General features: G+C 27.2%; 1 protein-coding gene across 2 annotated transcripts in view; it reads left to right on the top strand.

The window, feature by feature from the left end:
- The window catches only part of LOC113549817 (E3 ubiquitin-protein ligase UBR4), a 31387-nt gene that overhangs the window by 16112 nt on the left and 139 nt on the right, over window positions 1-15136 (top strand). For both annotated transcript variants that reach the window (XM_026951290.1, XM_026951288.1), the window contains exons 38-71: window positions 27-119; window positions 198-326; window positions 416-707; window positions 818-985; window positions 1145-1352; window positions 1413-1578; window positions 1750-1878; window positions 1947-2204; window positions 2262-2375; window positions 2465-2595; window positions 2659-2763; window positions 2823-2993; window positions 3102-3266; window positions 3863-4037; window positions 4093-4243; window positions 4319-4538; window positions 4630-4782; window positions 4859-6099; window positions 6164-6383; window positions 6485-6724; window positions 6801-7115; window positions 7177-7524; window positions 8042-8209; window positions 9100-9303; window positions 9367-9975; window positions 10679-10855; window positions 10947-11369; window positions 11440-11712; window positions 11777-11890; window positions 11953-12090; window positions 12530-13005; window positions 13620-13940; window positions 14013-14343; window positions 14413-14572. In XM_026951290.1, the coding sequence (XP_026807091.1) occupies window positions 27-119; window positions 198-326; window positions 416-707; window positions 818-985; window positions 1145-1352; window positions 1413-1578; window positions 1750-1878; window positions 1947-2204; window positions 2262-2375; window positions 2465-2595; window positions 2659-2763; window positions 2823-2993; window positions 3102-3266; window positions 3863-4037; window positions 4093-4243; window positions 4319-4538; window positions 4630-4782; window positions 4859-6099; window positions 6164-6383; window positions 6485-6724; window positions 6801-7115; window positions 7177-7524; window positions 8042-8209; window positions 9100-9303; window positions 9367-9975; window positions 10679-10855; window positions 10947-11369; window positions 11440-11712; window positions 11777-11890; window positions 11953-12090; window positions 12530-13005; window positions 13620-13940; window positions 14013-14343; window positions 14413-14572 (8586 nt within the window). The remainder of the gene's footprint in view (window positions 1-26; window positions 120-197; window positions 327-415; window positions 708-817; window positions 986-1144; window positions 1353-1412; window positions 1579-1749; window positions 1879-1946; window positions 2205-2261; window positions 2376-2464; window positions 2596-2658; window positions 2764-2822; window positions 2994-3101; window positions 3267-3862; window positions 4038-4092; window positions 4244-4318; window positions 4539-4629; window positions 4783-4858; window positions 6100-6163; window positions 6384-6484; window positions 6725-6800; window positions 7116-7176; window positions 7525-8041; window positions 8210-9099; window positions 9304-9366; window positions 9976-10678; window positions 10856-10946; window positions 11370-11439; window positions 11713-11776; window positions 11891-11952; window positions 12091-12529; window positions 13006-13619; window positions 13941-14012; window positions 14344-14412; window positions 14573-15136) is intronic.

Raw genomic sequence — 15136 nt, 5'->3', positions numbered from 1 at the left:
TATTTTTATTATTTTAATTATTTCAGATTTTTGGTTATCACCATCTATACAGCCTTCATGTCACATAACATCTTGTAAGTTAAAGAAAAAGAAAATTAATAAATCTGGAAAATCTACAGGTATGAATGATTCACTACAAGTTGAATTACAATAAATACTTTTTGTAATGTAACATGTATACAAATTATTATTTACAGGAAATACCTCTTCATTTCCAATTGACTTCTTTGAATATTGTGTGGCTATGAATGAAATTGAATTTGGTGGTAATGATCTGTTGCAAATTTATAACCCTCAACAAATCAAACACAGATTGAACAGTAATGGTAAGGGTTATAAATAATAAATAATGATAAATTAAATATTACTACAGTCTACAATTATATCTATTAAAATTAATATTTTATAATATTAGGTATGTATGTTGTGTCTACAAAACCACGATTTAGCATTGAAATTACTAATAATGATGCTACAACGGTAATGGCTGGAATTAGAATTAATGTGGGAGGTCAAGACATAGGACGTGCTCCTGGCTATATAGAAGTGCTAGGACGCACTTTACATTTGTTACCAATTAACCGAAGTCGATGGTTTGATTTTCCATTAACCAGAGAAGAAAGTCTTCAAAGTGATAAAAAATTAACAATTGTGTTTGGCCCATCCCGAGACCCTGAAGGTGTTACTATGATCGATTCTATAAAATTGTTAGTATATAACATTTTATTATTTTTTGGTTATAAAAAACTAATAATTTATAATATATATTATATATTTAGTATAATGAATATTATATTTTCATATTTTTTTTATATAGATATGGAAAAACTAAAGAATCATTTGGATGGCCCGATGAAGTAGATGAGATTAGTAATGGTACAATTTATGGTTCAACATCAACTAGTACTGTAGTTACTTCAAATCAGTTTAATCCCCAAGAAAAAGAGTTGCCTTTAACTGGATTTGCTGTCAATCATTTAGACAAGTAAAATATTTTATTTTATTATTATTCAGTTTAGATTTTTTAGTTTTATAGTATTTAATTGATGATTTTAAAAATGTAGCTATTTTAAATTTTGTTTACAATCTTAGTACTTAGAATAAATAATTATTTATAAAAATTATATTATAATAATGTTTTTAGGTTTATCATAGGATTATTGACAATATTAGAAAATAGCTTTATTGTATCGAATTACGCATTGAATGATGAAAATGAACAATATTCAACCAATAAAACTAAAGCAGTAAACATAGCATTGCAATTACTCAATCACAGTACACAAGCATGTATTCAACTTCATTCTAAATCATTAGTAGCTGTTTTACAACCAGAATACCATACATTTAAAGTAAAAATATAATTTATTATAAAATAATTATCATAATACTAAATTAATAATTGTAAACAGGATCAATCTATGTTAAATTATATATTAAAAACTTTACACAATTTTGAACGCGATGATCCTAAAAATATGGATGCCGAAGCTTATTATAGACTTGTACTAATAACTCGAGGTATAACAGTTTCCAGACCACAGCATTTATCCAACTTTGAATATACTCATCATGAAGGTATTTAAAAATAAAAATAATGTTTTTCTCTTGTCTCTAATGTTACTCTTTATTGAATGAAAAGGTGTTTTTGTAGGATCAAAAATTATAGAACCGTGTAGTATAAATATATTTGCTTAATATCTCATTCAAAATTTAAGATATATGAACTAATCATTTATTTATTTTCAGGATTGGATTATAACAATGAACAATCACCACAGTGGTGTCAACCCCTTATTCAAAAGCTCATTTCTGTATTTTGGATACTATACTATAATAGACCTAAAAATCCATCATATTGCACAATATATGTACCTGGTATGTAATTATTAATTAATGGTATCCTCTAAAAATTATAACTAATTTATGTATTTCAATTCATATAGGTTTGAAACATACTGAAGCTGTTGTTTATGCACTTATTGAAATTTTGCATTCTTTATTATTTTTTGAGTGCTCTGGTTTTCAAGATTCTCAAATTAATACTATATCTAAGTACTACTTAGATTTCTTACTTTGTGAAGATGTAGCTGTCAGTTATACTGCTAAATTGGCGCTTTCAAGAGCCTTAAAACCTCAAGTATTTGGAAAGAATAATCAAAATTTGGTTCGAGGAGATCATTCTTACAAAGAGCCAGTAGAAGGTAATCAACTAAATTTTTTTTTTTAAACTTATAACATGATATTTTTTTTTAATTTAGTAAAAGAAATATCTAGCAAAGGGACTGAAAATGAAGAACAAGTTCTTCAAGAATCTCCCGATGAAAATATGCAATATGAAGTTGACGAACCAATAATTTTATTGGATCCAAGAGGTAATATATATTTATTAAAAATAAATAATAATATCCACATCTTAGATTTTAAAATAACTAAAACATTTGACTTGAAAAAATTGCAATAGTTGAACCACAAGAACATGATCGTCAAAATATGGAAGTTTTAATTGGTAATGTTCAATTTCCTGGTCTTATTATTCCACCTGACGCAGATGACGATGCAATGGTAGAATTAGCTATTGCACTTAGTCTACAAGTAATAATATAAAATGTGCATAATTTAGATCATATAACTTATTTATATTATTATTTTCTGTAGGACAATGATGGGATAGATAATAATGCAGAGCTACAAAATATTAGGCAAGGTTTGCAACAAGGTTTTGTAGAATTACAAGGATTAAATGCACCTGCTACGTTACAAGTATATGAATATTAAAATTATAACTCTAAATTAGTATTAAAATAAAATTATTTTTCTAGAACATTCAAGAAAATTCTTCTCAAAATAATGATAATGGTCAGAGTTCTGAAACACAGTCTATGCAACAAGGTCATTTAAGTGATACTACTGCGTCGGCAGCAGGTTCTGATGATGAAGATACAAATGCTGTTCCAGGAAGTAGTAATTTAAGAACATCACCCACAGATAATGTAAATATTATGTTTCCTGTTATTGATTTAAGTTATCAAATTAATTTTTATAGAAAATTGAAATTATAATGCTTTAAATAATATGTAATTATATTTAATTTTTTGTAGAGTCAAAATGAACGAGGTGAAATTGATGAAGAAATAATTTTTGACCAAGATTTAGAAATAAATAATCATTTACACACTTTAAGATTGTCTTTGTTGGAAAAATTTATTAATCACATACCAAATCTTCATAACATTGGAGGCACAAGAGCTATTCCATTTTTCCAAGTAAGATATAGTGGTATAATATTAATATTTAAAACTAATATTGATAAAAAAAAAATTAATTATATTACATTAAAAGTGAAAACATAACTAATCATTTTAGTTATTTTAAACGTTATTCTAGCTTTATCTTCTATACAATTTAACTTTTTTAGTAACCATTAATATTTAGTTGTTTTTGTTTTTTTATTAAATGTCTTAATTTATTTCCTTATGAAACATTCTATCGTTTTGATTTTTTTTAACCTATATATCATATTAATAACTTACTATCTTTTTATTTGAAAATTCAAACATTTTACAATAAAAAACTTATATTTGAAAAATATAGTTTTGTGTGTTGGTATTTTGGTAACTTGTTTAGGTTAATGCAAAACATAAAATGCTGTTTAACGGTATTATTATTGATAGACTACAATTTCTTTTTATTTATTTTTCCCTAGTTAATATTAATAGTTTAATAATAAATTTATTTTATTAATAAAATAAAAAAAGAGTGGCCAATTTATTCTAATTGGGTGTATATTAATTAATAATTATGAAATTAAATACAATTGTATTTTTAATAATTGTATGTATTAATATTTAATTTTTTTAAGGTTGTTTCTTCAATTGTGGCAGATATGGACTTGAATAACGAAGGAGATAAGGAATATTTTACTGAACTTATGCAAATGTTTATAACATATATTCGCCGAGAAACATTAGATGATTCTAATTTACATATAAGAAATTCACAACGAGAAATAGTCATAATTATTATGCGCTTTATTGGTAAATATAAAATTAATTTTTTTAAAACATTTTTAATAATTCTTGTATATTTTAGGTGTTTTATTAGCAAGGCCTAAATCTAGCTCTAAATCATCATCTGATCATACAACTTATATATCTCAAACAGCTGCATCTATGTTAAAACATGCACAATTTATAACATGTTGCTTAAAAGCATTAAAAGCCTTACAGGAATATTGGGCTAGGTAATTAAACATTAAATAGTATTTGATAAATTATTTATGAGAAATATTATATTTTATTTAATGATAATATTATAGTTTTAGCGATAATGATGATAATAGTGCCAATGTGGTTAGTGTTTTGTTGGAACCAAGTGGTCCATCACGTGTTCCTGATATGAGTCCATTTTTTTTGAAACCCTACTCGGTTAGTCAAACCAAAGATATTTTCCATAATTATCCTATAATTTTGACAGAAATGCTGTTACGTTTACCATATCAAATACAGAAAAGTTGGTCGCAGTTGTCATTTGAACCAGTATGTTTTATTTTAGTCATTATTTAGATATTAAAAATTGTATTTCTTTAATTCTAGATTTAATGTTAATTAATTTTGATTTATGAATTAGGAATGGTTGACTGTATTATGTGAATTCATGAGCTTAAAAACAATTAATCCATTTATCAAACGTCAAGTTAGAAAATTACTATTATTTGTTTGTGGAAACAAGGATAAATATCGGCAGATTAGAGATATGCATGCTTTATCAACTAGTATGAAGGTACATTATTATTAAACTTGTTTAAATTTATGACTATTTTGTATTGTTATTCCTAAACATGCATATTTATTTTTAGAATTTTCAAGTCACATGTGACATTGGTGATCAGAATACATCACTATCTCTTAACTTGACATATGATAAACTGGTTGAATTAGTGGAAGATGTAAAAGTTTGTGTAGATATTGCATCAAGTCGTATGTTGAATTGGCAATTATATTGTCGCAAAGATAACACAGTATTATTATATTTAATGCGTGCAGCCTGTTTTTTGGATGAGGGTGTATCATCTACAATTCTGCATTTGCTTCAATATGCTATTTGTGGAGCTAAAAACCAGTCTGGAACTCCTTCTGGAAAAGAATCTAAATCTAAAGTGTCAAAGGTAGCAGAAGATATTGAAAATGCTATGCTTGAAGAAGCTCAATGCATGATACTAGTTAAAGAAATGAATAAACGGTTAAATAAAGATATTTTAACACGATTTGTCAAAACATTCTTACTTGAAACAAATTCTACACATATTCGTTGGCAAGCTCATGCCCTAGTATTGTCAATTTATAGAAATTCAGAACATGATGATCAAGAAAAATTACTTGAGTTATTATGGGCTCTATGGCCACAGTTGCCCACATATGGAAGAAAAGCATCTCAATTTGTAGATTTATTAGGATATTTCAGTTTTAAGTACAATCAAAAAGCAGCTACATCAACTAAATATGTTGAGCAGGCAATTGAATTACTAAGAACACAAAACTATAAGCTAGCATGCCACCCTAATGCTAATTTGTATACCCAAATATCACAATATGTTGATTTAGAAGGCTTTTATTTAGAAAGTGAACCTTGTATGGTTTGTAATAATCCTGAAATTCCCTTCACCAATATCAAGTTGACTTCGATAAAGGTTGATTCAAAATTCACTACTACTACTCAAATTGTTAAGCTCATGGGAAGTCACACTATTAATAAAATAGTATTGCGAATAACTGATTTAAAACGTACCAAAATGGTGCGTACAATGAATATATTTTATAATAACCGTTATGTACAGGCAGTGGTAGAACTTAAAAACAAACCAGCTATGTGGCATAAAGCAAAAGAAATTACACTAACATCTGGACAAACTGAAGTGAAAGTCGAATTTGCTGTACCAATAGTTGCGTGGAATTTATTAATAGAGTATTCTAGTTTTTATGAGAACTTGCATGCTTCTTCAGAGACTTTACAGTGTCCTAGGTGTAGTGCAACAGTACCTTCAAATCCTGGTGTTTGTTCTAATTGTGGCGAGAATGTTTTCCAATGTCATAAATGCCGGTAAGTGCATTGTCATATCTATAGTTAAATATAATGTTTAGTATAATTTTTTTTTTTTTTTTAGTGCAATAAATTATGATGAAAAAGATCCTTTTCTTTGTCATTCTTGTGGTTTTTGTAAATATGCTAAATTTGATTATGTTTTAACTGCCAAGCCTTGTTGTGCTGTTGATCCCATTGAAGATGACCATGATAGAAATAAAACTATAAGTTCCATCAATACAAACTTGGAAAAAGCTGATAGGTTATACAAACAACTTGTATCGTCAAAACCTGTTTTAGAGGTAAAAAAAAAATTAATAATTTTATGTTCAATTATAATGTATAAAAAAAATTCATAATTAAATAATCAAAATACTTATTGTTATTCAATTTTATTTTTTAGAATATGTTAGTAAAAGTTATGGAAAATCGTTTGGAAAAATCAAATAATACAAATGCTGAAGAAAGCCAAAGTCCAAATGTTGTTCCTGTCTCAGGATTTGCTGCTGTTGTTAATGGGGCTATGAACAATAACATTTCTTCTGGACCTGTACATCAAGTAAATAGATCTATTCAATTGCTGGCACAAAAGTATGGTTCTGAATGCCGTAATACTTTTGAAGATCTCAGTCGTATTGTTCAAGTAATTATATTTTATTTTGGAAATCTATTTAATCGTAAGTATTTTACTGGATAATATCTGTTATAAATTATTTTAGAAAGTTTTGGCAAGTCGTAAAGAGTTAATAGCATATGATCAAAAACAATTGGGACAAGTTAAATCTACCATTCGTTTTAATGGCAGTATTAGCTCTCTTTCAGTATCTGATTCTTTAGTATCTATTTCCCAAAATACATCATCAGCATGTTCATTGCCAAATACAAGTTGTTATGGATGTATAACAGCAGCTCTAGAACATTGTTTTGTTATGTTACGTGCTCTTGCTACAAACATGACATTGCGTAAAATACTATTGCAACAAGGACTTATTCAGGAACTAGTTGAAAATAATATCAGAAGAGGATCAGTTCAAGTAATACTTAAAATTTATTAATTTGATAAATGCTTAATTTTGTATTTACATTTAATTTTAGACTCAGGAAGAAGTAAGAAATCTTCTTTGTATTTTAATACAAGACAATCAAAAAGCTACTGAAGACTTATGCGGATTATTGAGTCAAAGAATATCACTTACAATTCGAGGACCAATTGCAAATGCTGATCTAGCGTTTGCTGTAAGACCTGAGATTTCTTTACTGGCAACAATGTTGTATAAAGAAGATTCATGCTGGGAACAAAAAGCCAAATGTGTAATGCAGTTATTCTTTATGACATGTAAAGAATTCCAGTCTTCAGCAATTGTCACTTATATAACACTACCATGTTTAAAAATGATGCGTAATATTATTAAACCACCAGCTTCGTCTTCTAAAGCAAACAAGGTAAATTTTATTATTTTTTAGATCCTAGTAAGTAGACATAGTAACTTAAATTAATTGTATTTAAAATACATTCAACAAGGTTAGATTAAGTTTATCAAGTCCAATATAATTACTTAATACTTTATTAAAAATTATTCTAAGTCCAAAAATATTAATTCTGGTACAGACTGGTACAAAGGTGCTCACTCTAACTTTGAAATGTCATGTCTAAATAAGATCTAATCTCAGACTCCCATATGTCCTCTCCTAACTTAGGTCAAATTCCTGATAATCAAGCAATGTATGTCGTGTTCTCATAATTTATATATATCTAAGATGTCTTCCTGCTAGCTATTCTAGGTTTTTTATAATATTTCTTCAATTTAGTGTTGAAATGTATAAGCCTATTTCACAATATATCTTATGGAGTATTAGATAACTTAAAAATATTAATAATAAAACAAGTGAATACATTTCTATTTGTATATTTCAACATAACCATGTTATACTACACTTGTTATTTTATTTGTTTATCTAGGATAAATCTACAGATGTCTTGTCAACTGTTCAAATGTCCGATAATTTAATGGTTGATTTTAGAAAATGGGCTAAACAAAGTCCTGAGCATATGTTTAATGCATGGCGTCAACGACTTCAAAAGAAAATACCATCAGATACTCCAGTTAAAAATAAGCCAAAATCAAAGGTAACATTTAAAATATAAATTGATTTTTTTTTACAAAGGAGTAGTAAATTATTTTAAAAATCAAAATTACTAAGTAAATATCTAAATTCTTAAACAGATTTCATTAAATTTTTTTTTTTAATCTAAATAAAGGTAGAGTAGAAACTTGATTAACTGTTTTTTTCACTATTATCTGTTATCGTCAAAGAAAAAAAAAGGTTAAAGCGACGATCGTGATTAACTTATGGTATGAGTACATGGTGACTATAAAACGTGTAGCATATAAAAATACATAGGTTGGAATATCCAACATAATATATACGATAAACATGACGTGAATGAACAAATGTAACCACTTTTAATTTTATTTAATCAGTTAATGCCAAATAGCCTGTGTACACGGTTTAGGGTTTTTTATAGTTTATTTATTACATATTACATACTGCTAGGTGTCATTTATTTTACCCTAACTTTGTTATTACAATACACTTGTTGTAAAATATATACGTTTATTGTAAACCGTTATAGTCTCGGTCCCAACGATGACAGTTAATCTAGTTTCTACTATAGTATTTTAATCTGTTTATATTTAAGTTAATCATAAACTAAATTGGTCAGTGAAAATTTGTTGATCATAAATGTAAGTATTTCATATTAGTATATATATTTTTTAATCAATTGATAGTGAATTTATTTAATTTATATTATATTATATTTATATTTTATTATAGATGATTTATCTGTGTAACTAAAATTTAATAAATTATTACCATATTATATTTACTTACTGTTTATTAAAAAACGTGCATAAGTAAAAAATTAATCGAATGAAATTTTATTTATTAAGAAATTAATTATATTATCAATATAATAATGCTTTATGGTTAAATATATTTTTCTTGTATTTTTAGAATGAAATCAGACAATATTATTTAGCTTCTAAATATTTTAAGAAATGGAGACTATATTCTTTAAGAGATATTGCAAAGCCATTCCATCTAACAGAGTCTTCTTGGCTAAAGCATTTCTTATTCTGTTCGAGTACACGTTTGTTAAGACAAGTTGCCTGTGCTATATTTGAGGGTATTGCTCAAGTACCAGAAAGGAAAAAAGAGGTAAATTTTCCTATTCGACTGTTATCTATTTTAACTTTAAATTAATATCTGTAATATTTGTAGATTTTAGATCTTCTGACAGGGTTTTTAACAGAACTAGGAAACGCAGGAGAAAACTGTGCTGAATTTTTAGGCTTATATCAAAATCTCATTCAACAAACTCCTTGGAAACAGTACTTAGCATTGCGAGGAGTACTTATTATGATATCTGACATAATTACAAAAGAAATAAAACATTTGCATTATTTAGAAGAAACTACATTGACTTCAGATTTAGCCCAAGGATTTGTCTTAAAAAGTTTAACTGGATTGTTGGCATCGTTTTTGGAAGTTGAGAGCATTAAACAACAATACAAAGGAAGACTTGTAGGTGCTATTTTAAATGGATATCTTTCTCTCCGCCGTTTGGTTGTTCAAAGAACACGTCTAATTGATGAAACACAATCTCAACTTCTGGATCTTCTTGAAGAAATGACATGTGGAACAGAAACAGAATCAAAAGCATTTATGGCAATTTGTGTAGAAACTGTAGAAAAGTGTGATATACAAGATGTTCGTACTCCAGTTTTTGTATTTGAAAGATTATGTTCAATCATTTATCCCGAAGAAAATGATGTTGGGGAATTTTATATGAATCTAGATAAAGATCCACAACAAGAAGACTTTTTGCAAGTAAGTGTTAATAACATTTATATTTATGGCTTAATTGTGTATACATTATAATGAGTAATGGTTCAAAACACGGGCAAACCAGGCGGACAACTGGGGAGCCAAAAGCGCATTTGAAGGTGCTCAAAAAATTGTAAAAACTTTTGACTTTTTGTATAATTAAAAAATTTTTTAAGCAATAGCAATGTGTAATAATAATACATTCATCTACAATAATAAATTGAGTAAAGCAATAAAAATGTTATATAAGCTATATTTTTAAGGATACCTTTTAAAAATTTGTCTGGGGCGCCATATTATTTCAAGCCAGCACTAATTATAATTATTTAATAATAATATAATTTGAATTAAGTCTTGTTGGTTCATGTTTATAAAACTGTAATAAGGGTGTAACCAGGGGGGTAATTGCCTCTCCCTGTTCATAGCTTACAATTATATTATATTAAAAAAATTATTTAAATTGGTAAAGGAATGAGACAAATTTTTTACTTACTAAACATGACTTGATTATTGGTTGCCCCCTCCCCCACCCATAATTTAATTTCTAGTCTGGTCCTTGTCCTATAATACTAATATATCGTTAAAGGTAGTTCATAATTACCTTTGTAATAAATTAATCTAACAATGATTTGCTGTTAAATATCCAACAAATTAAATTAATAAAAAAAAAAATTTTATTAAAAAAAATGTATTTATTATTTTATAGGGCCGCATGTTAGGTAATCCATATAGTTGTAATGAATCTGGTCTTGGACCTCTGATGAGAGATGTCAAAAACAAAATCTGTCAAGATTGTGAACTGGTTGCTCTTCTGGAAGATGATAATGGCATGGAACTTTTGGTTAACAATAAGATTATCAGCTTGGATCTACCCGTTAAAGAGGTGAATGATTGTGTTTATAATGAACTATAGTATGAATTTATATTGATAGTATTATATCATAATTGAATATTTATATATTTGTTATAATTAGGTATACAAAAAGATTTGGTTGCCAGAAGGTGGGGACAATGAAGCTGCCATGCATATTGTTTATCGCATGAGAGGATTATTAGGAGATGCTACTGAGGAATTCATTGAAACATTAGATGCCAAATCTGATCAAGAAGTCAATAACGAAGAAGTTTATAAAATGGCAAATGTGATGGCAGAATGTCGTGGTCTGAGAGTTCTAATGTATCGTTTATCTACAATTAAAGACCTGTCAAGATCACGTCCACTTCTCGAAGTACTTCTTAAATTACTTGGACTTTGTGTTAAAGTAAAACATAATCAAGAAATATTAACTGAACCTATGCTAGGATCCATACCAATTCTTCTTAATACACTTGAATTATGCTTAAGTAATGAAGCTGATGGCTTGTCAAACACATCGCTAACTGAACAAACTCTTGACGTAAGTAAAATTTAAATGTAAATATACTTAGATTTATGTATTAAAAATAATTCATTATTTCAAAAAATAGATTTTGGAAACAATATTATCAAAAGCTACCTCCAAAGGCCCAGAGGCATTTGCTACATTATCAGAGACATTTGGTCCTGATGACCATATTCGATATCTTCTACACTGCGCATCAAATGCTCGCTATACAATTGTTCAGCATCTAACTCGTGTTTTAGCTGCCCTTACATACAATAATAAAGCTAAAATGATTATTCTCATGGATCATTTTGCTTCAGTGATTTCTGATTTTGAAAAATTTGATGATGTCCACTCTGCTCAAGATGAACAAATGGTAATATGATCAATAACTTATTAAATTTTAAAAATAATTTATTTATTTATGTTAATATATTTAGATGAATTTGTTTTGTGATTTGACATACGGTATTGAAAATAATTCACTTGGAAATACATTAAAAGATTATATACTTTCTCTTGGGGTTATTAATAATGTTATTCAATATATATCAGTAAGTATGATTTGTAGTTTATAAATTCAAGTGAAATCTTATAATAACTATTTACTGTATAGCGTCATGCACCCACTGTAAAATCAACTTTAAACAAAAACAATGATAAAGATGAATGGAAAGAATTCATTTCTAAACCTTCGTTAAAATATATCTTAAGATTTTGGACTGGATTAGCTAATGGCCATGAACCAACTCAGGTATATTATTAAATTATCAATAATTAAAAGTGTTATATTGTTTCTAGAATAGTTAAATTGTATTTAATGAACATATGAGTTATTTTAGATTTTTAACTAAGAAGCTTGTATTGGTATTAGTCAAGTTTTATAATAATGTTTTGTTGTTGTATTTTTTTGTAATACTTTTTGGACCAAATTTGTACTCTAAAAGTTTGTTGTTGTTCTTCTATTAATCAGAAATATTATTTAGCTGGTATCTTGAAGAGGTTATATTTCAATTATTTCTAATAGTTTTCAAACATATAAAGGAGTATAAGAAAACTAATATATTTAATTAAACACAAATATAAGCTAATTACTCAGAATATTTTTCTTTTATTGTATCAATTTTTATTTGAAATATATTATTTGATGATTTTTTTTTTTTAATAAAATATCCTTTTTATAATTATTTCAGACTGCTGTTTCTGATGAATGTATTCATACAGTACATTGCTTAGAACAAGTGTCCTCAGATGAACATGTTGGATCTCTTGCAGAAAATTTATTAGAAGCATTAAAAACTAATCCAAAAATGGCAGAAAAAATAGAACAAGTTCGTGAACAAACTAAAGCTGAGAAAAAACGATTAGCAATGGCAATGCGACAAAAACAACTTGGACAATTAGGAATGCGTACTAATGAAAAGGGTCAAGTAACTGCTGAAACTTCATTATTGCAACAAGTAGAAGATTTAGGAGAAGAGACTGGATTAGTGTGTGTCATTTGTCGAGAAGGATATAAATTCCAACCTACTAAAGTATTAGGTATATATACATTTACCAAGAGGTGTGTTGTCGAGGAACATGAAGTAAAAGCTCGCAAAACAATTGGGTACAGTACTGTAACACATTTTAATGTTGTTCATTTTGACTGCCATATGTCTGCAGTTAGGTAAGCAATGTTTAAAAAATACTATTTTATCTTTACTGCTTATTTTGTAGAATTAAATTATTTGATATTATTTAAAACAAAAAAATGTGTGTATAATCAACACATTTTATTTTAAAAATACATAAGTGTACATATTAACTCAAACATTAAATAATATTAGGTTATAAATTAGATAAATACATAATACTAATTATTTAATATTTTGATGAGGTTTTTTCATTTAAAATTTAGTATTATAATATATACTATAAAACAAATAATGCAATTTGGTTCTATGTGTAGACATCTTATAAATAATTTATTTAATTTTAATTGCTGAACAGTTAACTTACTTTAAAATTCAATATATTGAGCATATAGTGCATTATATAATACTTCATAATTGTCTTACTAGCATTAGTCTGATTCATCAGGTAAATCTGTGATTTCTTTTTATTTATATTGATTCCAAACTTAACAAGTTGTGTCTGTAAATACATGCCTATTGAAAAGTATTGTGCCAAAGGCCAGATTGACACTGTTGTCTCTAGTCACTGTTCATTAAATAATATTAAAATATAATTTATTTTTATAAAAAAGTTTAAATTGTTCTATTTTTGAATTGTATTTTGTAGACTTGCAAGGGTAAGAGATGAATGGGAATCGGCAGCTTTACAAAATGCAAACACAAAGTGTAATGGTTTATTGCCAATGTGGGGTCCTTCAGTTGCTGAATCAGCTTATGCAAATTGCTTAGCCAGACATAACTCATATTTACAAGAAGCTACTGGCCAAAGAGATATAAGTTACATGCAAACAGTGCATGATCTTAAGTTACTTTTGTTCAGATTTGCACAAGCAAAGAGCTTCCATGAAGACACTGGGGGAGGTGGACCTCAGTCTAATATGAACTTAGTTCCATACCTCATGCAAATGGCATTATATGTGATTAACACGTATGTAACAGTTCACTTTGATAATTAATATGTATTATTATAGTTGTGTTTAAAATTAATGTATATATTTAGGACTAGGCGTTCCACTGCAGAGGAACGTAATCTAAACACATACCTAGAACCAAAGTCTGCAGACCAGTTGATTGATAGTTTTTATGATACTGAAGGTCCATTATACTATCTTACATTGGCTATTATGTTGACTCCATACTCAAAATGGATGTTGACAAATCGTTTGATACATTTGAATAGAATTATATTGATGGCTCATGTTCATCATACCAATTCTTCTATAGCACCCAATGTACGCTCTGTGCCTTTGACTCCTCATGATTATACTGCTTACAAATCAGCTCTTATGTTTTTTGTATTAATCAATAAGATGTATGAATGCTATTTCAAGGTAATCAGAAACTTTTTTTTTTTCAGTTAATATAATTTTCTGATACTTTTATTTGTATATTACTTACAGACTGTCGAGGTTACTGAAAGCAAAAGTTGGTCAGTAAGCTTAGCTGACTATATTCGTCACAATGATGAGATGCTGCTCAAATCATCAGAAATGATGATGAATGCTCTAAGTGTAGATTTCTTACCTTGCACCTCATTTGAAGAACTTTGTGACGCTGCATGTAAGATATACATTTTCTAATTATAATATTTATCATATTATGTATTATAAACTAGTAAGATAAATCAAGATAAATATTTTTAAATTAAATTAATTTTAGATTCTGAGTAAAAAAAAACGAGATGAATTACCTTAAAAAAAAATTATTTCTCATAATGGTTTTGAAAAGATTAAGTAAAAATCACTTTATTACCACATTTTCAGTAGAAAAATATTAAATGTTACTTTTCTAAAATTTTTATGTAATGTTTAAAGTAAAAAATCACATAAATAACTCTAATTTACAATACTTATTTTTATTAAAGTCAATTTTGATTTGTTTTTATCATGATTTTAAAAGTATTAATATTAGAAACTAAGTCATTTTTTTATAGATATTAAAACTTAGAAAACACATTTTTTTCTTAATATGAATAATTTATTAAACATTAATTTTTTTATTCATAGTTAAACCTTTTAATAAAAATATCATATAACATATACTTTTGTATTATGTTTTATCAATAATTGTATCTAGTCTTATATTTATATAGTGATAGTTAAGGGTTTAAATTAGTCAAAACTT

This window comes from Rhopalosiphum maidis, chromosome 1 (assembly GCF_003676215.2).
Source record: "Rhopalosiphum maidis isolate BTI-1 chromosome 1, ASM367621v3, whole genome shotgun sequence".
Classification (NCBI taxonomy): Eukaryota; Metazoa; Arthropoda; class Insecta; order Hemiptera; family Aphididae; genus Rhopalosiphum; species Rhopalosiphum maidis.
This window is presented reverse-complemented; position numbering and strand designations above follow the sequence as displayed.